This window comes from Habropoda laboriosa, unplaced genomic scaffold (genome assembly GCF_001263275.1).
Source record: "Habropoda laboriosa isolate 0110345459 unplaced genomic scaffold, ASM126327v1 scaffold816, whole genome shotgun sequence".
In the NCBI taxonomy this organism is placed as follows: domain Eukaryota; kingdom Metazoa; phylum Arthropoda; class Insecta; order Hymenoptera; family Apidae; genus Habropoda; species Habropoda laboriosa.
The window spans coordinates 668,832-692,461 of NW_017101002.1; the positions used below are offsets into that span (position 1 = coordinate 668,832).

Below are 23,630 nucleotides of genomic sequence, written 5' to 3' on the forward strand. Positions count from 1 at the left end.
CGCTACCTAGCTCCACGAGCGAAACTAGCCGACAACCCTCGATTAATGCTACTTTGTATTTTTTTTGTTCTCTCTTTCTGTCTGTCTGTCTCACACGATCCCGTGTTCCCCGCTGTGCTCGCTCGCCCTGCTCACCTGCCCTCAACCAACTACGTAAAAAGTACGTAGTGAAGTGTGTGATTGTCGCCATTAAAACGATCGGCAACATTATGTTGGTCACCTATCTCCTACAGTTCATGTTCGCTGTTATCGGGGTACAGCTGTTTAAGGTAACGCCAACCAACCACCACTTAGAAAAGTTTAAACTAAGCCAACGAGAATACTTCTTCCTTCTTCTACTACTATACTACTACTACTACTACTACTACTACTACTACTACTACTACTACTACTACTACTACTACTACTTCATCATCTTCTTCTTCTTCTTCTTCATCTGTTTCTTCTTCTGTCCACTACTTTCACGTTTTAGTTTCTTCTTCCATTTCTACTTCTACTTCTACTTCTACTTCTACTTCAGCTCTGTTTTCTTTTCGTTACTCTTGTTCTTCTCTCGATTTGGTTATACTTTTGGCCGTTGCTGTTCATCCGCGGACGGCCATTTCGACGGGCGAACGAACACGTTACAATCGGAAACCGTCGATCCACGCGGCTCGGAAATGCCAATTTCCTTCGCGAAATACGGCGCGGTGGCGCGTTCGCCGATCAAGGAAATTGCCGTTCTCCGATCTCTGTGCGCTTAATCCACCTTCGTTCTTTTATTTTCGACCGCTACTTTTTCTCGATCCTTGGCCGACCCCACGAATGGGGTCGCATGTATTAGCTACGTATATACTATACGCGAACGGATCGAAGACCGCGTTACGTTTTCCCGTCGATACTCTCGCTCGGAGCACATCGCGATCTTCCTCGTTACATTAGTCACTGTCCCCCTTACGAACCGATAATACGTTAGCGGAACATTAGCCAGGATCGTAACGTTGAGCATGAAACTGGGACGTTGATTGATCAGCCTAGTCGAGGATACATCGTTGCTGCCAATATTACCCTTTGCAGAGAGTCTCTGCGTTCACGATAACACCCTCGAGCACGGTAACACGATGTTAACGATTTAACGCTTCACCAAGAAAACCAGCCGGGGCTAGAACCTTCACCGAGAGTAATAACCTACTCGTCACACCACTTTAACGAATGCATCATAGCCATCGAACTCCAGATAGAGAGACACACAATTCGACAAAATTGGGCATGCAAATTTCGCTGTAAATGTGAGAATGAAGCTTTCACCGTGTATGTATATCAATAGTATGCATGCTCGTCGAACGCGTACACCGCAACCACGAGTAAATCTTACAAATTTCCTCCTAGCATCCCACATCCAGTTAACACAACCACCGCCGCTAGCCTCTTTGCTATTCTTCCAACTCTTCTTCTTCTTCCCACCCCTTTCGCCCTTAGCAATTTCTCCAGAGAGACAGAGGACTCGTCTTTCGTCTGCTGCTGTGTCTCGAGAGGTAGACGGTGTCCCGCGAAGCGAGGCTCCAAGTAGAGCACCCGTCTAAACGTGCAACGGGCAAACTCCCTCGATATTATTGTACACCTGCCTCGTGGTTAGGTTACCGTTCGCACGAAATCGAGAAAAATATGCATGAAACTTGCCGCTCCTATAGTCATTTCCGATCCCGGTCTCTATTAACGGTGAACGTTGTTCCAACTGCTAACAAACCAAACGATATGTCCCTCACCTTACGTATATCTCATATGGATATAGCCCTTCCAAGGGAAAACGAAACAAACGATCAAGAAACCCACGCTGCACTCGGTGTTTTTTCCTCGAATGTATTATATATAATATAATAAATCGAACGAATCGTAATGCGAAGCTTCTTCGTTTCGAACAAAAAGTAGTACAAGTATAGAGAAATGACGCGTGCTTTGAGAATCCAGGCAACTCTGTATATACATACGTAGGACTCTTTTCTTTTAAATTTCGAAAATTCCACGAGTCAAAGATCAAGCGAGGAAGCGATGAGTCGCGATGCTTCGATTAACTCTTCAACTGCTCGATCGAGAACGATTTTCTGGACTCTCGATTACAAACTCGCGCAAGTTCCGCGTCGCTCGATCGACGTGTAGGCCAAACGAGACAGCCTGCACCACGGCCTACTTTGTACATATTTATATACATATTATACTATATTATATTATATGTGCACGTTAAACGGAATGTTTTTTTCTTTTTTTTCTTTTTTTTCTGTCACTTCTCCATTTTTCTTTGATCTTTCCTTTACTTTGCTCGATCACTCGCTGCTACTGACTTTGCTCTAGAGAATGGCCAATTAACGATACGCTGTTTTCACACGATCGATACTCCTCGTACAAGTGAGTACGATTTGAGTGAGAAATGATTTGAAGGGCGAGCATACATATGTATTTCGGTAGAACAGGCTTCCGAGGCGAAGAGTATCGATACGTTCGGCAGCTTTTGAAACGTTGCGCGTTGCCCGATCTGCTTTGCATTAACCATGGTTTTATGTTATATAGGGCAAATTTTTCTTGTGTACCGATGCATCGAAAATGACCAAGGACGAATGCCAGTAAGTTATCTCGCAAACAAAGTCCCAGTCGTGGGATATCGTTCGCCGTCGTCGCTACAGTAGAACGAATTCTTCCCGGGGACGATCGATGTTTCGTTTAAAAAGAACGAAAACAGATCGATACACCTATACATGTATCTCCCTTGAAGTTTCTGTAGCGACGACGTTCACGATTCTCACGCAGAAAAAGAAAAACCTCGTTACGTTACCACTTTTAGGGGCACCTACCTCGAATTCGAAAACGGTAATATCAATAAGCCAGTGATGAAGGAGAGAAATTGGTACCAGAATCGTTTCCACTTCGACGACGTTGCGAAGGCGATGCTCACGCTCTTCACCGTGTCCACGTTCGAAGGCTGGCCGACGTAAGTAGAATCGTACCGCGTCCACTCGCACCAATTTTCCCCTTGTTCCTTCTGAAACGAGAAACGAGTAACGAGTAACGAGTAACGAGTAACGGGTATTTTTCATTAACGCGTCGAAGAAATAGAACAAGTCGAAAGAACGTAGATGCATACCGGTTCGTATTTTCTCTCCCAACAGATTGCTAGACGTGTCGATCGACTCTAACAAGGAGGATCATGGACCAATTCATAATTTTCGCCCGATAGTGGCCGCTTACTACATCATTTACATCATTATCATAGCATTCTTCATGGTGAACATCTTCGTTGGTTTCGTTATTGTCACTTTCCAGAACGAGGGTGAGCAAGAGTACAAAAATTGCGAGCTCGACAAGAATCAGGTAAGTACATAGCGAAACCGAAACGACGTGCATCAACGTTTCGTCTCTACGAACGTTCCGTCTTCGTTTCCCAGCGAAATTGCATCGAGTTCGCGCTAAAGGCGAAACCAGTGCGACGATACATACCGAAGCATCGAATACAGTACAAAGTCTGGTGGTTCGTCACCTCTCAACCATTCGAGTACACCATTTTCACGTTGATCATGATCAACACCGTGACCTTAGCGATGAAGTTTTATCGACAACCGGAAATCTACACGGAAGCGTTGGACGTTCTCAACATGATCTTCACCGCGGTCTTTGCCCTCGAGTTTATCTTCAAATTGGCGGCTTTTCGATTTAAGGTAACGGAGAAACGTGCGAACCTGTCTTCTCGGTTCTCTACGGATGTGTAATTAACGCGATCGTGGGTTGCAGAACTACTTTGGCGATGCTTGGAACGTCTTCGACTTCATTATAGTCCTTGGAAGTTTCATCGACATCGTTTACTCGGAAGTGAACGTAAGTTGCGTCGATCCGTCGTAAACGTGAATTTGAACGGGAACGTTGTACTTTCAGCCGGGTTCGACCATAATTTCGATCAACTTCTTTCGACTGTTTCGAGTGATGCGACTCGTGAAACTGTTGAGCAGAGGGGAGGGTATCAGAACGCTACTCTGGACCTTCATCAAATCCTTCCAAGCTCTGCCCTACGTAGCTCTACTTATTATAATGCTATTTTTTATTTACGCTGTGATAGGTATGCAGGTAAGCGATCGTGAAAATTTCCTACGTATACACATACCATATATGTATGTATATGCACCCCTGTCATGTGTTATTGAAATATAATGAAAATTGGATCTCCCTCCTTTTTGCCACGTTGAACAGTGTTTCGTTTGAAATCACAGTTTCCGCTCTGGAAATATATTCCTGAAATGTAACACTGTTATCGATAGAACCGGGGGTGTATGTACGTGTAACTGAACGTATCGAAAGAAGAGACGTTTGAAGAGAAAGCACACGTGTTCGCAGGTGTTTGGAAAAATCGCGATCGACGACGACACGTCGATAGACCGGAACAACAACTTCCAGTCGTTTCCTCAAGCGGTATTGGTCCTATTTCGATCAGCTACAGGCGAAGCTTGGCAGGAAATCATGATGGACTGTTCAGCGCAACCGGGTAAAGTGAAGTGCGATCCGAACAGCGACGAAGTCAATAATCCAAGCGGCTGTGGATCCGACATTGCATTTCCCTACTTTATATCTTTCTACGTTTTATGCTCCTTCCTCGTGAGTAATCTTCCTAGCTCCTTACTCCTACTAACGAAATTCTCCAAACTTCACCGTCTACTTGATCCTTCGCCTGCTCGTTGCAGATCATCAATCTCTTCGTCGCCGTAATAATGGACAATTTCGATTACCTGACGAGGGATTGGTCCATCCTGGGTCCCCATCATTTGGACGAATTCATTCGGTTGTGGTCCGAGTACGATCCCGACGCGAAAGGTCGCATCAAACACCTGGACGTGGTGACTCTCCTCAGAAAGATATCTCCCCCGTTGGGCTTCGGCAAACTCTGTCCTCATCGAGTCGCGTGCAAGGTGAGCGTACATCCCTGTTCTCGCTGCTCGACGCTACACGGTATTACCGAGAATTCCGGCAACGTTTTCAGAGGCTAGTCTCGATGAACATGCCGCTGAACAGCGACGGCACGGTCCTATTCAACGCGACGCTGTTCGCCGTGGTGAGAACTTCGTTGCGGATCAAGACGGAGGGAAATATCGACGACGCCAACGCGGAACTTCGAGCGGTGATCAAGAAAATTTGGAAGAGGACCAGCCCCAAGCTTCTGGATCAAGTTGTCCCACCTCCTGGAGGTATCTTTTTTCCTCGTTCTTGAGACAGTTTGGTGACGGGAGAAGAAACGCGAGTGGTGGAAAATGTGTTGCAGGCGACGACGAAGTAACCGTTGGCAAATTCTACGCGACTTTCTTAATTCAGGACTACTTCAGAAGGTTCAAAAAGCGCAAGGAACAGGAAATGAAGGATGGAGACAAAGAGTGTCACAACACCGTCACGCTACAGGTAAGTTGCTTCAAGTTCCACTCCGGTCCATCCCGGGTAATCCCGATCGTTTGGTTAAAGGCTGGTCTGAGAACTCTGCACGAAGCTGGACCTGAATTGAAGAGAGCAATTTCCGGAAACTTGGAGGAACTTGCGGACGACAATCCGGAACCAATGCATAGGGTACAGAAACGCGTAAAACAAACTAGCCTACTTTACAAGTTCAAAGCTCGGCGATGACACGTTGCGTTTTATTTCTCCGCAGAGAAATCATTCGCTGTTCGGCAGCGTTTGGTCGAGTATGAGGAAAGGACATCACAATTTCAACCGAGCCAGGTCGCTAAAAGTGAACTCGACGACCAAGGTAAATATCTCGCGGACGAGGAAAGTTGGAAGCAGGTTGACGTAAAGCGTTGTCATTCGCAGGCTTCCCCGACGAATTCCATAGACTTCCTGCCGTACTCGTCGCTTCAACGGGGAGGCGGGCATGACGCGTCGAATCAAATAACCGCGAGGTCTCATCAAGTTGTGCCAAACGTAGCAGGGTTAGTTTCTCGCGATAGATAATTTAAAGAGAGCACAGAACGATGTATGCGCGCGCGTGTGTGTGTGTTTAGCGGTCTGAGCGACAGCGCGATGAACCAAATGGGAATCGATCCAAAGCTGACAGGCATCGAGGAGAGCATACCTCTGAGACCGTTGGCCGTGTTCGGGAATCCCGTCCAACAGCAGCCCTATCATCATCTCCCGTACAAAGTGGTCGAGTAAGTAGACAAGCACAAGTCGCGGTGATATTTCTGTCTAGCCCTTCGGCAGTTGTACACGCGTTTCCATCCAAGGTCGCGTCCGTCGATCGGTAGTAGAGTGTCCCTTTTTAATGGGCCGCGTTAAAACGATCGCGCGTGCCGAGAATGTAGAAAGTGGGAAAAGAGGGGCGACATGCGCATGTGATCGGTGAATTGTGATCGGTGAATTGTACGTTTCAGCGGTCCAGGTAGCGGTAACTACCTTCATCCGAATAGCGAATATGGTAAGAGAAGTTAGGGCTATGGGAGAGGAGTGGATAGTTTGCTTTTTTTACTTGATCGAATAGCATTTCTCGCTTTCGCGCTTGCATGCGTATACCACTAACCACCGGACCTCGACCACTCTCGTCGAGTTTCACCGATTCTCGAGAAGTTGGGAGCAAAGAGGTCGAGAACCGACGAGGAATTGGCGAGGTTTCACGCGTCCGGGGCTCCGGCGGCCCCGTTTTTTCTCTCCCCCCTCTCGTTACGCAACCAATTGCATGCCGTTCTCGTTCTCGAAATTTCGCGACGTCGTCGAGCGCCCGGAACGGAGAAGAACGGAGCGGAGCGGAAAGAAGGAGGTTCCCGGTCCGGGTTCTCGAGGACGCAGGGCGGCAAAACGGCCGGAGAGCGCTAACAAACTAAGAGAGTGGTTTTTTGCCCGTTGTTCTGTGTTTGTTGCCCAATCGTGTCCGCGCGACGCGGTGTTGGTGCGTCGGACGGTTTGTCGACGTCGTCGCGGCTGCTCGACGCAGTCTTCAGGACGGAATCGAGCGGCAGCTGACCCCACCGACGCCACCACCCCGAAGGAACCCACCCCCGTCCATTGATCCGAGCACCGGCACCCTGCACACCGTGCAAGTCTCGTCCAGCAAGTCCGCCAGCGCAACGACCTCGATCGCCACGTGCACGAACACGTCGAGCACGAACACGTCGACCGCCACGACCAGCCCGAGCCTCGGTTCATCCTCCAACGGGACGAGGTGTTACGCGAGTCGAGGCTGCTGCGTCGATTGTGCCGTCTGGAGTAATCACGGTACGATTTCTCTTCTCTCTCTCTCTCTCTCTCTCTCTCTCTCTCTCTCTTCTCTCTTCTCTTCTCTTTCTCTATCTCTTCTCTGTGTCTCACTCTATCTCTTACATCTTCTATTTCGCGAGAGAAGGAAAAAAAAAGAAAAGTTGTCTCGCCTGCTATCGACGAATTGGAGCGCGTTATTAGGAAAGCTAGCGAAACGCTACGTATGTAGGTTCGCGGTGTAAAATGGTAAAAAAAAAACGGTGTGGCCTGCATAACACGGCAGCCATAGATCGGGAGGACGGGGACTCGTCGGCGACGAGCGATTACAGCGAGTGCGGCGCGTCCGGAGGTTCAGGAGGGTCAGGAGTGTCCGGTGGGTCTAGCGGTTGGAGCAACTCGGAGAAGGTGGTCGTCGGGGGACGTCGCGGAGGGAGCCTGAGGCAGGAGCTGGCGTCGTCTCGGTGTCGTGCTCGGGGTCGTCTGGTCGGCAAGTCGGCGCCGTCGAGTTTCCGCAAACGGGAAACTGGCGGCAGCGGTGGCGGCGGTGGCGGGCAGTCGAGCAGCTCGACAACGTCTGCGAGTACCGGGTTCGCGCGCACCGTCGCCAACGGCTTGAAGCTCGCCCAGACCCAGGCGATCGCCGTCGCCGGCTTCCTTGCCGACGTCGACACGCGCCACGCTCGCGTCTGCGCCTCCTGCCTGTCGCATCGGGCCTCTTACCACGGCAGAGGTGACTAATCCTCACTAATACACGCCTATTATCGCCTTCCAATGCGACATTTCTCTCAGATTCGCCAACATCCTTTTCTCAATCGCATCGGCCGCCTTTTTCAGTCGAGCCAAAGCGAAGTGCGCGTGGCATTGTACACGTGGTTCCTTTGGATCGGCGCATCTCCGAAGGCGTTCGTTTCACGATTGCGATGAAAACGCGGACAAACTCGCACGCACACGCGTCCCAAGTTCTCGCACCCTACGGGAAAAGCTGCACCCTCTGTGCCACACTAACCAGTAGAAAAAGCATACGAGGACACGATGGGAGACGTGGGCGGGTTAGAGTAAAGTGTGTGTGTGTGTGTGTGTGTGTATATCGCATGAGGAGTTTCTATACCGCTCGAAGCATGCGTTCTGCCTAATAGTTTGTCCGTAACCCGTGTGTTCTGAGTGTGATGTATTCGCTTGACGCAAACTAACCATGCAACCGCTCCACGTGTCGCACCAACTCGTTCTTGAGAGATATCGTAGAGGCAGAGCGTAGCGCAACGAGCTTAATTCCTTCACGGCTCTCCTCGTTCGTCAGTTTCCTGGGCCGGAGAGAGTAACGGGAGCATCGGCGCAGAGCGCCTGTCTCACAGTTTACCAGGCAGCCCTGCCGATCGGAAGGCCAACTTCGAGGTGATTGGGAGTGCGGAGAGCCTGGTTGGCCGGGTAAGCGGAACACCTTCCCCTTCCTCTTCGTCTTTTCGAACGATTCAACGTGAGGTGCTACTTTCCCCCGTAGGTTCTCGTGGAACAAGGTCTGGGCAAGTATTGCGATCCAGATTTCGTGAGATACACGTCGCGGGAGATGCAAGAGGCGCTGGATATGACGCGCGAGGAGATGGATAGGGCGGCCCATCAGCTTCTTCTACAAGAACGTCGCGGGCAACCGCTCACCTACCAGTTACAACAGGCTGCAGACCAGCAATGGACGCCGTCCTATCAGCAAAGTCAGCAGCCGACAGGTATCGGCTATCAGCCGCTGCAGGAGCAACAACCATATCGATCGTACTATCACGGTGGTGGTGGACAAGCAGCACCGGCCACGTCGGATCTAACGACGCAGCAGCAGCAACAGCAGCAACAGCAGCAACAGCAGCAGCAGCAGCAGCAGCAGCAGCAGCAACAGCAACAGCAACAACAACAACCGCCACCGTCTTAGCGACGCGAGGACGACCGTCTTCTCGGCCCGTTCACCTAACCTCGAGAACGAGAACGCCTCTGATCCTCGCGAGATCAAGCGTCCCTCGCTCCCCGGGCAGATTTCGGTTTGGCGACCGAAAAGAAGCAACGGGGGAATCGAAACGAACCAGACTCGTTGGTCGCGGACGCGCAAACCAATCTCTCTCCGTAATTCGCCTGGCAGTTTCCGGTGAACGAAACGAGGGAATTGAAACTTTCTCTCTGCTCTTGTTGTACGATTTCCAGGGTGAAGAGAGAGACTGGCGAAACAAGGGGGTGAGACGCAAGCAATAAAGCAACGAGAGCAACGCGATCGAAGAAGCATCGGTGCGCGAGCGACTCGGAAACGTCTAGGATCGAGGGGCCATCGAAGAGAAGAGAGACACCCACAGCGGAGAGATGAATAGTTCGAGGAGAGAGGTATTCGCGCGAAACGAGGCGCAAACGATTCAATCCTTATTGCTCTCGTTCTTCTCGTTAGAACACTTAATTCCTTCTATTACCGTTCTTTAGGATACATAATTGAACTCATTATTGCTCTTCGTACGATGGATTCTAGATGAGATAACAAGTGCCTAAGTATCTGTAACTTCTTTCGGACCAGAGAAGACTTTTATCAACTTAGACAAAGTACTATTACCGCGAATTACGAAGCAAGTTGCGTGTCGAGTGTGTACGCTACGGTATTCTAAGGATATACATGTATGTATGTGTATATATGTATGTATATATATATACACATACATATTACTATTATTATTATTATTACTATTATTACTATTATTATTATTATTATTCGTATGTAACTGTACATATACGTTGCGGGTATAACAATTGACGCGTGAGGATGAATGGCCGATAAACGCGAACGCTGCGAGATTCGATTGTACGACGCTTCTACACGCACCGATGCACAATTTTTCCTACGACCGACCAACCGCGTAACTCGACTCGGTTAGATTTCGAGTTCCTCTGCTCGACGCCACTTTTTTGTCGCACCCTGGACACCCACAGTCGTCCTAACTTCCGGAAACGTCCGACACCACCGCCGCCACCGCGTACCTACACCTAACCGAATGCCGATCATCTTTTCTATCGAACGTTCCGACCATTTTACCCTTACCCCTCTTTTAGACTCGCGATTTTTACAAATTACGTCCCGGATACAAATTTCCACTCGTATAAATATATGTGTATATTCTTATAGCTGCGCGCGCGCGCGCGCGCGCGCGCGTGTGTGTGTGTGTGTGTGTGTGTGTGAAAGGCCGCAGGAAGAGATAATAGGAACGGGTTGTGTGAGAGCGTGTGCACGTGAAACGAGAGGAAGACAATGAAAGAGAGTTCCCTTCCACGCACAAATTTTCTAGAACGCGAGAAGGAACGAACGTTGCGAGAAAATCCTCGTCTCCGCAGACGTCGCGCACAACTTCGACCTTTCATCCGATCGTCGGTTCGCAAACTTACCGGGAAATATGTAATACTTCGCGTACTCGTTCCCCGCGGAAGGCGGAAACACGAGAGACCGGAAAGAGAGGAGCAGACGCTTCGACGACGATCGTGGAAGGGGCGTCGAATTACGATCGCGAACGCGTAACGAATGAAGAATATTTCGGAGGAAAAAAGAAAGTGGAAAAAAACGTCCAATAGGCACGTGGTTTTGCGGATGTACCACCGACTAATTACGCCACTTTTACACACACGCTGAAAAACAATCGGGCGAGCTGCTATCTTCGAGTCTCGGAAAGTCGAGTTCTGGAAGAGGGGAAAAATTGATTCGAAACCGAGAGCGACGAATGTCCAAATGTCAGCTTCCACTGTTCTTTCTTTCCAAGCATTCTCGCGGACGTGATTGACGAGAGCCCGGAATAATCGTTCGAGGGAGCCCGAAACAATCGACACCGTTTAATACATTTCTCGTGTACCTTGGAACGACTTCGACAATAATTTTCATCGATGACATTTTCAGAACCACGTTCTCTGGAACCTCCTCTCGGCACACACCTTTTTCGATTCTAAGCGTTCTCTACCTTCGACTCGTCGCAAACGCGTCAGCCATGTTGCGTTTCTTTTTCAACTGCTCCACCATTTTCTTTCACTTCTCGTCACATCCTACGTCGATTCCTTCCTTTATTTTACGCGCGCGTGCAGTTCAATTCAATCGAAAGATCGATCTATCGATCTTGTTAGATATGTATGTAACTAGATGGCGTACATGTATGCATCCTTGTTACGCGTGAAAATTACGTTCGGAGAGCCGCGGCCGACGCGGGCCCTTCGCCAACAAAGGGAACCAAAGAGAAACTAAACGCTATTTAAAATGAAACGAACAAGTCGACGGATACGTCTTTGAACATTTTCTTAGAGGTACGATAAGGTATAGATACGTGGTGTGTGTGAGGAGCCGACATAGTCGAGTAGTAGTAACGCGCGCGGCTTCCTTCAAGCGGTACAATCACGTACGAGAAGAGATAATCGAACGAAAGGGATGGATATTCGTAGAAAGCGACAAGTCGCGCGCGATATTAGCAATCGTCCTGGGAAATGCTACTCGCGTTATACATAGTCGACCTTTCGTATTCGTTTTTTCCAGCGTATTTTTAAACGATTACGTATTTGTCTATAGCGATCTTTTTATACTGTTGTAATGTGGCGTTTACACCGATCCGTAGAATATACCGATGCGTAGAGAGAAAGAAATTCTTACCTTTAAAATCGTAATGTCGGATTAAGAGCAGCGCGCGGGACATACCGTTGTCGCTTAAGTGTTATTTATTAGACACGTTTAGGGAGGAGACCAATGTTTTCTATGTTACGAGAGACTGACCACGATTATCGATGCGTACGGCTGATTGGTACACCGAACGAGAGGCAATTGACGCGACGCGAAAATCGCGGGGAAACCGCTCCTTTTAATGCCTTCCCTCTTCGGTCTCGCTAGCCCTCTAACACGCATGTACTCGTTCATCGTGCCACTAATCCAAACACTTTTCACACCACGCACAAAATCTCGGTATCCTTTACGGACGTTACGATCCTTTACGATCGTTCAAAACCGTTAACGATCCGATCAAACACACGCCGCGCAACATTCCTCCTCGTTCGTAACCAACGATAGAACCGCGTATATACAGGCGTAAAGCGTGCAATTGCGAGCCACCTAGCGTCTACATGTCAGATTAATTACTCGGATCACTTTGACCATCGATCCACGTAAACGATTATCGATAGATCGTAACAGAATTATACTGTAGATTTGCCCATCTAGAACGAATCCAAGGAAAAATAAACATCCGCCCCCGAGTTTTTCAATTTCATTTTTACAAATCCGGTCGAATCTTGCGCGACGATCTGTGTTTACCGGCGATACCGGACTCGTGGCACAGCTTTGGCACTCACACACGCTACTCGCGCCGTTTATTTTTATTAAGACGTTCTTATATCGATACGGTAATAAACGATGTTCACGCAAAACGTTGTCATCGTTTTTTTAAGAGACATACTACTTCGACCAACGATGTTGCGTAAACGAAAAGTGACGCGATTCCTCTTTTCTTTTCTTAAGTTTGAAAAGTTTAAATTTAAATATTAAGTTTTAAAAGTTTAACTTTAAATTAGTTAGATAGAGGTGTTCGTGGTGAGACACAGTCGTTTGGACGACGCCAAATGCCATCGAGGCTTTCAATTGTCAGGTTCGGTTTAACGTTATAATTCTCGCTAGAAACAACAGCGATCTTAAATGCCAGATATCCGGATGAAATTTCTGACGAATCAGTTGGCGATCGATTGAATCATGCGATAACCGGCTATACGAATAATACAGTTACGTTACGATATCCAAATAATGCGCACAATATAACTAACTAATCGATTAAATCCGGTTCGACGATTGATGCGACGATATAGTTCGTAATATCGAAAATAAAGCAAAAATTCGTCAAGTGTATCGTATGTAAACGTATGTCTAATAATTCTTTAGTTGAACTATTATATATTCAATTCAATTACTTACCCAAGCAGTAACCGTATTATTTGTATATTCGGATGTCGAACCAAACGAATCGCGATGCTTACATTTTCTCGAGTAAACTGGAATTTTAAGTCGAGGAAACGTGCTCCTATGCGCCAGGACCAGGCAAACTAAATATGTACATACGCACGTATGTATCTCACGTTGAAGAAAAAGAAACGGGTACTATTTGTGCATTTGCGAAATTCTCGTTAGTCCGTTAGGAATTTTACAGAGTTAAGATCCACAACCTTAAGATGCACAACCAACAGACACGCACACGATATACTGCCGTTTTTCTTTTTCCGCTCCTCTTCTCCCCTGCTTCCTACCAACCGAACACTTTCCTTTATCCTCTTACCGCCAGTTTCCATTAACAACTAACTCTCTCCACGTTTCATAGCACATGGCGACGAACAAACGTAAAGGAACATCGTTGAAAAAATGATTCTAGTTGAGGCATCACCGTTCCGAAACATTTCCTACTTCTTCGTCCAACTCAAATGAGTACACAAATTATATACAATTCTCGCAGTACAATTGCAAGTATCGATTGTTTTTTATCGCACACGACACGAGAATGGAACGCGTGGTGCAATGCAGAATCGCGAATACAACTTTCTTTCTGCACCGTAAAGTGATACTTTATGTACTTATATAGAGAGTACATCGGAAAAGGAAATGCGACACTTGCGTTCACTTGAGAATTTCGCCAAGCAGCGAAACTGATTTATCGTATGAATGAATGAAACGAATTAACATCACAAATATCTATAGCTCTCTATGTTTACATTTCTTTGGAAACAAGTGTCGAAAGGCAGGCACACAACTCGAGCAAGTCGCGAACACGAATCCGACTCAGCCGGCTAGCCTTACGCTTTCGTACCCTATTCTTTTTCTTTTTTCTTTTCTCTCTGTTTTTCCAACACGCGAACGATTTACCGATGAACCTACGCTCGATACTTCGCTTCGTTTTACATTTTCGCCCGTCGTGTGATTTTCAGACGCGTTAACCGAGATTCTAAAAACGGCTTTGTTAACTGAAAAGCGAAATGTTGAGCGCAGTGACATTTGAACGCTACGATACGTGCATGTGGTTCCGATATTGTGCGAACGAGACTGGCGAGAACGACGAAGGAACTGCATGGACAGTATTCGCTGAATAGAAAGAAACTAACACAAAAAATTGTTGTTGTTGTTAATGTTGTCAAAAATGTGTCAAATTAAAAATATAAGGATTTCAAACATCTGATATTCTGATTCCGTGTCCGGGTGAAGGTCGAGTAACACGCGTTATCTTTCAAATGTCGTTCGTCTTTATTTATAAAGTATATGTATGCTTCGATCTAAAAACGGCGATTGATCTCTAGTATCGTATTTTACATTACTTACATGACACTTTCGATCGCTCGGATCGATTGCAAAAAGGGTCGTTATGTGAGAAAAGATTTATTTTCAGGAACGTTAACTCGAGAACCTTGGGACCATGATTTTTCCATGCAGTCAACGATTGCGATACATGTACAGTCACTACGTGCAGCAATTGCTTTTTTTTTCTTGCGTGTAAGTAGCAGAAAACTCCTAGAACCGTCGTTGCAAACTGTGCACGTACAAACTAAAGCAAGGCACAGGTATATACAATAGCTGGCGCTCGGTGAAAGCTAAAATTCGTCCGTCTTCCAAAACTCACAAAATCAACATTTTCCTACCCGAACAGATTCACGAACTTCTTTGTATCCGAATTGAATAAGTTAAAAAGAATCTTCTTATTAAGGACAGGCTAATATTATTTCATCACTTGTGCCGCTTTTTTTGCTTTGACGAGTTCGACCAGTTCCTGCAACCGATTATACACGTTACTTCAGGATAATTATCAAATTATCAAATACACGAATTTCTTTCCAACTCGTTATTTATTTACAAACGTACCTTATACCTCCTCATGCATTCTTTTTTCGTTCTGGTTGGAATACACGCCGCTATCTGATCCCATCTATCAGGCACGCTCGTAGAATAAGTTTTCAAAGCTTGCTCCAACAGTTTTTGCTCCGCCGGGGTCCACGGTTGCAATTCTTTCTTCGAATCCTTTTGCTCCGAGGTAATACCGTTGGAAATTGGATGGTCCAGACGTTCCGTCACGGCTGGCATTCGATCCTCCACAGACTCTTTCGCCTTCTTTTCCGCGATAAAATTATCGAAAGCTTTTTTATTCGCTTGCTCTTTCAGACTAGACTTACTGAAATCTGTCGATTGCAAATCTTTAGCTTTCGCGAGTACTTCCTTCGCATCGCGAGTTACGCCAACAGACGAGCTGCTATGTTGATTGATGAAATTCGCCACTACCTCCCACCGTTGATTCGTTCCCGCTGGGAATAAGTTTACCGCTTTTATCAAAAGTTGCAAGTCGTTTTCGGACCACGGAGCTGTGTAAGATTTTACTTGCTTTTCGGGAGTATTTCGCATATCGCTAGAAGTAACGCCGGCTCTACGTTCAGCTTCAATTTTCTTTTCAGTCTCTTCGACGATACCGAGAAACGCGTTTCGACCCTCGGACTGTAATTTTTTCATCGCTTCCTCCAATTGAACAAGCTTGAAAAGCTCGCAAATTTTCTCCACGCTCTCCATATGAATAATATTTTCCGCCGAATTTTCTGCGAAGTAATTATTCGCTTTACAAAAATCTCTAAACGCTTTTCTTTCTTTACGAAGCGCCTTCTTTTGCGCTTCCCTCTCCTGCTTGAGCGCATCCAATTTTGCTTTTTCTTCGCTCTCCCGCTTTTCCCTTTCTAGCCTCTCCTTTTCTGCCGCGTCCCTCGCTATTCTCTCTTCCTCTTGTTGCCTCGCTTTTGCCGCCTCTTGTTTTGCTTTTTTCGCTGCTGTTTTTTTGTCTCTCTCTTCCTGTTGGAATTTCTTTACTCTAGGATCTGCATTATACGCCATATCGACTAAGGTACGTATACGAGTCATTTCCTCCTTCTTCCGTTTTGCCCGTGCTGCTTTGTTCTTCTTCTCGATCCATTTACGCATATCACGACTAAAGAATTAATTCAGAGAGATTAGTTGAAAATTAAAAAAAACAATAGAAAACACGAAAATCTCGTTGTATAGCCCAATTGAAGGAATCACTTACTCTTGACCGCTTTCTTTATCTTCTTCGTCCAAATAAGAATATTCGCGCCACGAATCAAAGTCGTACCAAAACGAATAAAATTTTTCTACTTTATCCCTAGGTGTGTCTGGGCCACCTAATCGCGGTACTAACTTTTTCGTAGACCACCTAGCATTTTCTTTGAACGCTTTGCCCATTACCACGTAAAAGTTATTTTTACAGTCTTTCTCGTCCGGCAAATCGTCGCTAAAATACGGATCCACGCTGTCGTAACTTCGCCGCTTCGTAGGGTTTCCCAAAATTTCCCAAGCCCGGGTTATGCAGGTGAAATAATCGTCGTCCGGCCGAATTTCCTCCCCCATGGCCTTACGTTTATCAGGATGATGTTTGAGAATTTTCTGCTTATCTGTAATTCACATATCAAATACTCCTCAACGAGGTTAATCATTGTGTCAAGCAAGACATTGAACGATATAACACCTACATTCCTTTACAGAGTATACTTTGAACTTTCTCTACGTACAAGCCCTTTTTATAATATCTTCGGTTGCTTTGTGTCTGAGCTTTTTCAAGCCTAAGACTGCGTAATGATCCTGATCTTTCCACTCCTTTGGGTCCAATGACCTAAGGTAGTCCAGGTCATCTTCGAATTGATACTGAGAATAGTCTTCGTCGTCGGAGGACTCTGACAGCCTGGCAGGCATAAGACTGCGATGAAACTGAGCTGCCCATGCTTGCGCAGTTGAATACAAGACTAGGGGACCTGCTGTACATGTTTCCATCACGGATGGCTCTGTAAATTATATTTTATAATCGTTTAATTCGCTATTTATTTGTGTTCTAATTGACTTTCAGAGAATGTTCTATTACGTTTACATACGAGAAAACGAACTATATCGTTTGACCGCGTGGTATATACGAAGAAGACAGCAAAAGATTCTTAATTCTAAGGTCACCTTTGTAATTTCCGAATAATATCACAGTTACAATTAATATATTTCTTACCATTCGTCACCTATACAATTCAAACAGTTGCGTGAGATACGAATATCGAGAGAATTCTTTTAAAATTATAGGAAATCTTTATGTCCAATACAACCGTTGTGTTTCAAGAAATCTAACCTCACATGACCGGTGTCAAAAGAGAGGTGTTAGTAAGAACGTAAAAACTTACCGGACACTGTATTTAAATTTGCTGAATCGTTATCATTTATACTATCAGTCATTACTGACTACTAATAAGATGTTATTTTTATAAAGAAATTACTAGAAAAATCACAACGAAAACATAAGCGTACGATACTATCGCATCACGAACATCTCAATAGGAAACGAGCAAGTTACTTCAATCTCCACGGGTATATCAGGATAAATAATGACTATACAACCTATAAACATTGATCATGTGTACAGATCGTACTTTTGCTGTGCAGCTCTCTGCACACATACACACGTACACCCATTATTTACAATAAAACTATGCTTTCGAAAAAAAAAGTTATGTAGTTCAAGGTTATTAAATAATACATGTCCTTTGTCAAATCTACACCTTGTTTTATGGCAAAATGACAGTAAGTTATTAATAAAGTTCACGTCGAAGATATACTTGTGTGAGTTTAGGATACGTCAATATTTGCGCAATTAGATCGTGTAATAGTTTATTGTTTCTTTTAAATATATTCGTGAAAATATGATACATATTTTATGAAGAATTTCTTATGTAAATTATTAAAAAATACAAATATTACTTTTAATTGTATTTGTTGGGATCGTACTTTGGACGGAAATACCATTTTTTTGGATGAACAATCGTTTCTCTTGGGAAGACTAGGGGAATATTCGCATATTTTTCTCATTTTACAAACGGTTGGCACAAACACCGCACACCTTTTCTTTGCCCTTTAAAACATGTACATATATATGTAAACCTTAATAAAATTCTTTGTTGAAACGATAACAATATGCTAAACTTCAACAAGAGTTTATACACTTTAAAAAGCGACGTCAACGAGAAATACGTGCAAATTATATAAAAATTCTAATTGTTAGTTGAAAAATAAATTAAAGCACGTGGACTATAAGATAGTTGCAGTCAAACATATATGAAACGGTCGGAGCAGGTTGAACGAGCGCTATGCAATTATCACTAATTACACTGGACAACGCAATTAACCTCAACGTCGTAATCGTCTCTGTGACTGGTATGGGTTTTGTAGCAACCGCGGTGAGCATTCAATTACCCGCAGTAATAACGCATCTATATAATCTTCCAAGTCAGTTAGGCGTTTCTTTTTCTCTGTTACGTCCGCTTGCAGTTGTAGCGTCAGCTCTATCAGATCCTGTGTGTTCACAAAATTTAAAAGTCACGTAACGTAACCTTTTGCAATTAGAACGATTAATTAATCATTGCGATTATAAGTAGTAATTACCTCTCTCGATTTTCCTTCAAATTGAGCGAGTACTTCATGAGGCAAGTGGCTTTTTCCTGTCACTGTTCTAACCGCGTCTTCACCTCCGATGATAATTCTCTCCGTAGATAAAGTGTTATCGTCGTTGAAATCCTTCAACTTATTATTCTCTTTGTCCTTTTTCTTGTCCTTTCTTTGTTGCTTTTCATCCTTCGGACTCCAGTAACCATATTTATCCTCTTTCTTTTCCTTCAATTTCTCTTCTTTCGCGTTCTTCTCTTTATTCGACACAAACTTTTCTTCCCTGTTCTTCATGTGGAAAATTTCTCGTGGTGCCGGACTCGGAGGTTCCGGAGCTTCGTGACGCTTCAAAGTCGACGACGGTGAAGTTACAGGGGAAGATTCGCGATGTTCGTCCTTTGGCTCGTCTATCACAATTTTAGGACTTGGATTACGTTCCCACCTAATTACACCAAAATATATTACAACCGAACCTCTCTTCGTCCACCAAAGGCTTTCGTTGCAAGAAAACTTTCTTTACCTTTTAACATTATTATTAACTTGCTTTCCATAAAGTTTCAAACCCCATTCGTCCTCCTTGATACAATCCACCTTGGATAAAGATGTGGTGGATGCACTCATGGAGAACCGTGGCGGTTTGCTAGGTGCTGCGTTTATTGGCGCTGGAGGGAGATGATGCGCATCGTTAACATTATTACCGGAGGAGGTGCTCGAGGCTATCGAACCCACGCTGTTACTGTTGCCACCCACCACGGGAGCATTTAAAGACGACGCTGAACTCTTATGGGATAAGTCGTCGAACTGAAATAAAGGCAGTTGCGGACGAATTATTGCACAAACGTTCAGAATAACAACGTGTGGTTGAATTTACCGTAAATTCGTCCTCGTCCTCGCTGATAACACCAGGATCAGCCTCGCCAGGTTCCTGTCGAGTAGTCCTGAATTTATGCTCCTCCCTTTCGTCTAAGTCATCCCCCTTGTGTATGTTATGCTTGCTCTTTCCTTTCACGCGGTTTCCAATGGATTTTGCTAATTTCTTCAAGCCTTTGCGCTTCTCGAAGCTACCTATGCTGAGTAAACTTCCACCGATCGAGTGGGCAGCCGTGGATAACTGACCAAGGGAGCTTTTGTGCCGTTCTTTATGACTCAAATCGGTCAAACTTCCAGCTTTTACGATGAAACCTATCTTTACTTCAAGTTCACCTCTCTCTTTCGTATTTTCCTTGCCTGGCTTACTTCCAAGTGTGTACCTAGATGTAGAAATATCTGTATTATTAGAATCTATTTTATGGTAGAAATGAGAAATGATGCACTCTACGTACCATCGATTCCTCGGTCTTTCGTATACGTCGAAGCTGGAGAGGGGGACGCTGATGGTACCAAGGAACTCGTCGACACCCAAGAAATTCCGATGAAGGGCGGTAAGGACAATTTCCGCTGTGTTTCCTTGTTCCGGGATAAGTAATTCGCATTCCTCGTGCCATTCCACGTCTTTCGGTGATTTCTCCTTCACGGACGTCTGATATTTCTCCTTTCCAAGTGCGATCGTGACGAAACAATCGTTGCTCTCTGTGTGATTAGGTTCAAACGTTTAACGTGGGTGGAGACGGTCAACCGCAAGGTTACGATTAACAAGCTACATAACGAGTACATATTCAAATCTCACAGGAGGCGGCTTTTATTGTCCACTTATTACCCGCATAAATTACCTTCGCGTGATTCTCCTCCGTTGTCCAGACAGTGTTAATTGCTCGCTCGTCTGTTAGATATCGAATTTGTTGTTAACGATCTAATACCGCGAACCTTCGGTCGTTTTCAAAATAAACAATACAGCTAACCTGTTTTTCCTCAACTTGATTAACCAATTAACTTTGCCTCTTTTCTCTCTCGCTACGAATTTAGTACAGTACTCGATGGTGTTGCATCTAATCGTAACTGTTACGTGATGTATTTACGAGTATCAGAGGTATGCGCGTTTGCATGCTTTGCGAAATTGGAATACGAACAACAGTGACGCAACGTGGACGAAAAATTCGTTTTCCACTGCTTTGAAATTGGAGACTCGGTTGAATGAAAGAATCATCGACACCGACAAATTGTTACGTCGACTCGTGGGCCACGAGACCCGAGAACACGTATCGTGTAAAAAGTTGGCTAGAATCGCTACACTTTCCGGACGTTTGCCGCATTATGTAAACATTCTAATAACATACGAGAATGAAGGTACTTACTGTGTTTCCCTTTGGTTAACAAGTTCTTCGCTCTTTGAACTGCGAACAAAAGGAAAAAGTTTCGTTAAACTATCGATCATTTCCGATGCTTTTTCTTTATGACGTATCAGGTTACCAGTGTCTCGTCACAGCTCGGTTGAACGCCAGAAAACCGTTACACATTTGCCGCCCGTCAAAATAATCGTCGACTCGAAAGCAAGATAAACAGAAATGGGCGTAACTGCAGATAAATCTTTGGTACACGTATTACGAACGATACTGCATCTAGAATGTTCAGCTCGAACATGAAACTTGAAAATTCGGCGAAAACTTGGGATATTTGAGATAAGATTTAATAAAAAAGACATCATTGCTGGCTTGCTATCACGGTAAAAGCGTGAACGTATCAGCTCCCACCCCATTATTCTTTAACATTCTTACCGCGAAATCTGGCTTTTACCGCATTGTTTGCTTCGCTATTTTCGATCAACTCCCGTAATACTTGTTTTTACGTTGGATATAACGTTCGAAAGGAATTCTATGCTTAATATACCGTAGCGCCAGTGCCTAACCTTGCTTTTCGTATATTTTCCTTCGCTGCTGCTGCTGCTGCTGCTACTGCTGCAGCTTTCGTGTTATTTTAAACTGCATAAGACTATTCGACGCTTTATACAAGGAAAGAGAAATGTTTCGACGGAGTTTCTCCTTCGATGTTGTGGCGAAGAAGATTCTACGATCGCGTTCGACTTTTGCGATTCGCGTTCGATCCCTACGATTTTTCGCGCAATCGCATGAAAAAATATCGTTTTCCTCGATTTCACGTGAAACAAAGCGAATTGCATGGGAAAATCAACTCTCTCGCTGCATTCTTCCACGACTCGATTAGACGAGCCGAAGCGTTCACCACGGCTACAGCCAAATACCGTTTACTCGGAAAGGAACATTCTTAACGGTCTGAGATCGCAGCTAATTAAGTTGGAATACCTTCTTTTTTTTTTCCTTTTTACTCTCTTTTCTCGAGAAAAAAAGGGAAGGGGTCTGTAACTATGGCAAATCTTCGAAATTAATTGGAAATAAAAAGTAGCATTACATTTGAGACAAAGTTCGAAAAGTTCTTCATAGGGGCAGCACATGTTAAAAAATAGACGACATTTGATTTTTGTTTGTTAACGGTTTATTTGGCAAAAAGGCATCAGCAGAATAGGAAATCGAAGGGCACGCAAAGATAAGGATACGATCCTGGGCAGAGGACTGGATGTACGAATGAAAAGGGGGACATCAGCTGCTCCTACACATGCTTTCACACTCTGCCTATTTTGCATTGAAACGAAAGCGTTAAAAGCTTGTCAACTGGTATGTAGACACATCGTAGAATAACGTTTTCGAGATGAACGAGAACTGCGTTAAACGTTCGAGTGAAAATATGTTAAAAACGCGTTTCGGTGTCGAGATGAATTTCTCCAAATCTCTTCGTATTTACATATATTCATTAAGAAAATTTTACCGAGCTAAATAAGCAGACCAGTTTTCGACGGTTGAGTCATCAAATATCTGGGCTATGGACAGTCCCGCGCGTTTTAAATACATCATCTATCTTTTGGCGCGTGTCAGAGACGTCGCAAAATGTAACCGGTGTTCCGTGACTTTCGAACGAAACGTAGAAATATTTACACATCTGAAGGAAGTGGAATGTACGAAAGAATTCGTGCACACGAGCAATAAAAATATGCAAGTGCGGAGAATTAAGATTGCTATCTCTTGGACAGAAACACCTTCGTGTTTATAAGGTATTCGAGTTTTCACCGGCTCTTCTCAATCTGTCTATCGCGTTACGCGAGGCTGCACTTGAACGCGATGAAAAATTTTTCTCGACATTCGCTTTTCCCAACCTTTGCAGTCGCATAAACGCGATGGCAAGGCGAATTAACGCGTCGCACGTTGATCTACATTGGTCATTTAAAAATACTGCGACAAACGAGGTCGCTTAAGTAAGACACGCGTCGTTTGCTATACAACACATACACATGTATCACCAGCAGGCAGCAGACATCGCAAAAGATCTGTTTTCTCGCTAAATAAATTTCTGGCAGCGTGTAACGAGAATGCGAGGCTTCGATCGCCTACATTCAACCAAGGATACGTAACCTAGCTTACGTGTAAGCTGTAATTGGTTTACGGTACATCTGTTTCGGCTTGAACCACCTGCCGCATAAACCACGTTCCTCTTCATCGCGTTTACGTTTCCAACTTCCCTTACGCTTACCTGTCACTTGAACGTGCGTTGGACTCCACATTTTTCCTCGACTCTCAGTTACAGCGTTCGGTTGCAAATATTCATCTGTTGTTCCTCCTACGACCAATCGATCTACCTAACGATTACTACCGTAACGCTGGCTAATGGCATTACGCGTCTTAATTTTCACAGTTCTGCGTGCCACGGAAACGAACCACGCCAACAACAAACTACTCGCGGTGCAATGTATCAACGACAACTATACTTGACTAATGTTCGAACAACCGCTACGTCCGCCTTGCGCATCGCGCACCATTGCGGTAACTACTGCGCATACAATTCTGCGCATCCACCACGCTCACGGTTCAGGATCGTATAATGCGTTTCAGACGCCCTACGCCGTATGTCTTTATTAAATTAGATTCGATCTACGAGACGATTTGTTGGAAAAAATTTTTGTATACAACGTTATGTAACGTTACTCGAAAATTACATAAATTTGAAATGCTTC

The 23,630-nt window shown here is 44.9% G+C and overlaps 3 protein-coding genes across 3 annotated transcripts in view; 1 reads left to right on the forward strand and 2 right to left on the reverse strand.

The window, feature by feature from the left end:
- LOC108577837 (muscle calcium channel subunit alpha-1) overlaps window positions 1-9,730 on the forward strand; it is a 24,369-nt gene extending 14,639 nt beyond the window's left edge. Inside the window, 16 exon segments of the mRNA XM_017941048.1 lie at window positions 2,545-2,597; window positions 2,816-2,962; window positions 3,141-3,342; window positions 3,417-3,686; window positions 3,760-4,089; window positions 4,357-4,614; window positions 4,701-4,925; window positions 4,997-5,201; window positions 5,276-5,409; window positions 5,470-5,571; window positions 5,654-5,752; window positions 5,815-5,933; window positions 6,006-6,152; window positions 6,375-6,418; window positions 8,492-8,619; window positions 8,693-9,730. Of these exon segments, the coding sequence (XP_017796537.1) occupies window positions 2,545-2,597; window positions 2,816-2,962; window positions 3,141-3,342; window positions 3,417-3,686; window positions 3,760-4,089; window positions 4,357-4,614; window positions 4,701-4,925; window positions 4,997-5,201; window positions 5,276-5,409; window positions 5,470-5,571; window positions 5,654-5,752; window positions 5,815-5,933; window positions 6,006-6,152; window positions 6,375-6,418; window positions 8,492-8,619; window positions 8,693-9,112 (2,883 nt within the window). The 3' untranslated portion in view covers window positions 9,113-9,730.
- A 4,795-nt stretch (window positions 9,731-14,525) lies between these two features.
- Window positions 14,526-17,475, reverse strand: LOC108577792 (dnaJ homolog subfamily C member 2). Its single transcript, XM_017940997.1, has 5 exons — window positions 17,422-17,475; window positions 16,771-17,040; window positions 16,269-16,653; window positions 15,068-16,172; window positions 14,526-14,975 (listed from the first exon to the last, which is right to left on the reverse strand). The coding sequence occupies exons 1-5, from the start codon at window positions 17,471-17,473 to the stop codon at window positions 14,925-14,927; spliced, it is 1,863 nt and encodes a 620-aa protein (XP_017796486.1). The 5' UTR covers window positions 17,474-17,475; the 3' UTR covers window positions 14,526-14,924.
- Window positions 17,476-18,421: 946 nt separating this feature from the next.
- Window positions 18,422-23,431, reverse strand: LOC108577748 (rab11 family-interacting protein 2). The gene is made up of 7 exons (XM_017940940.1): window positions 23,150-23,431; window positions 20,908-20,946; window positions 19,999-20,245; window positions 19,548-19,926; window positions 19,197-19,477; window positions 18,677-19,118; window positions 18,422-18,586 (listed from the first exon to the last, which is right to left on the reverse strand). Exons 1-7 carry the CDS (start codon window positions 23,178-23,180, stop codon window positions 18,422-18,424), a joined length of 1,584 nt encoding a protein of 527 aa, XP_017796429.1. The 5' UTR covers window positions 23,181-23,431.
- Window positions 23,432-23,630: the final 199 nt, after the last annotated feature.

Excerpts from the sequence above, each read along its gene's own strand:
- LOC108577748 (XM_017940940.1), bottom strand. The coding sequence starts at position 23,180 with ATGTGGAGTCCAACGCACGTTCAAGTGACAG. Across the intron at positions 19,119-19,196 it reads GTTAATAATAATGTTAAAAG|GTGGGAACGTAATCCAAGTC; the intron begins GTAAAGAAAGTT and ends TGGTGTAATTAG. Across the intron at positions 18,587-18,676 it reads TTGAAGGAAAATCGAGAGAG|GATCTGATAGAGCTGACGCT; the intron begins GTAATTACTACT and ends GTGAACACACAG.
- LOC108577792 (XM_017940997.1), bottom strand. The coding sequence starts at position 17,473 with ATGACTGATAGTATAAATGATAACGATTCAGCAAATTTAAATACAGTG. Across the intron at positions 16,173-16,268 it reads GATAAAGAAAGCGGTCAAGA|TCGTGATATGCGTAAATGGA; the intron begins GTAAGTGATTCC and ends TTAATTCTTTAG. Across the intron at positions 14,976-15,067 it reads AATGCATGAGGAGGTATAAG|GAACTGGTCGAACTCGTCAA; the intron begins GTACGTTTGTAA and ends AATCGGTTGCAG.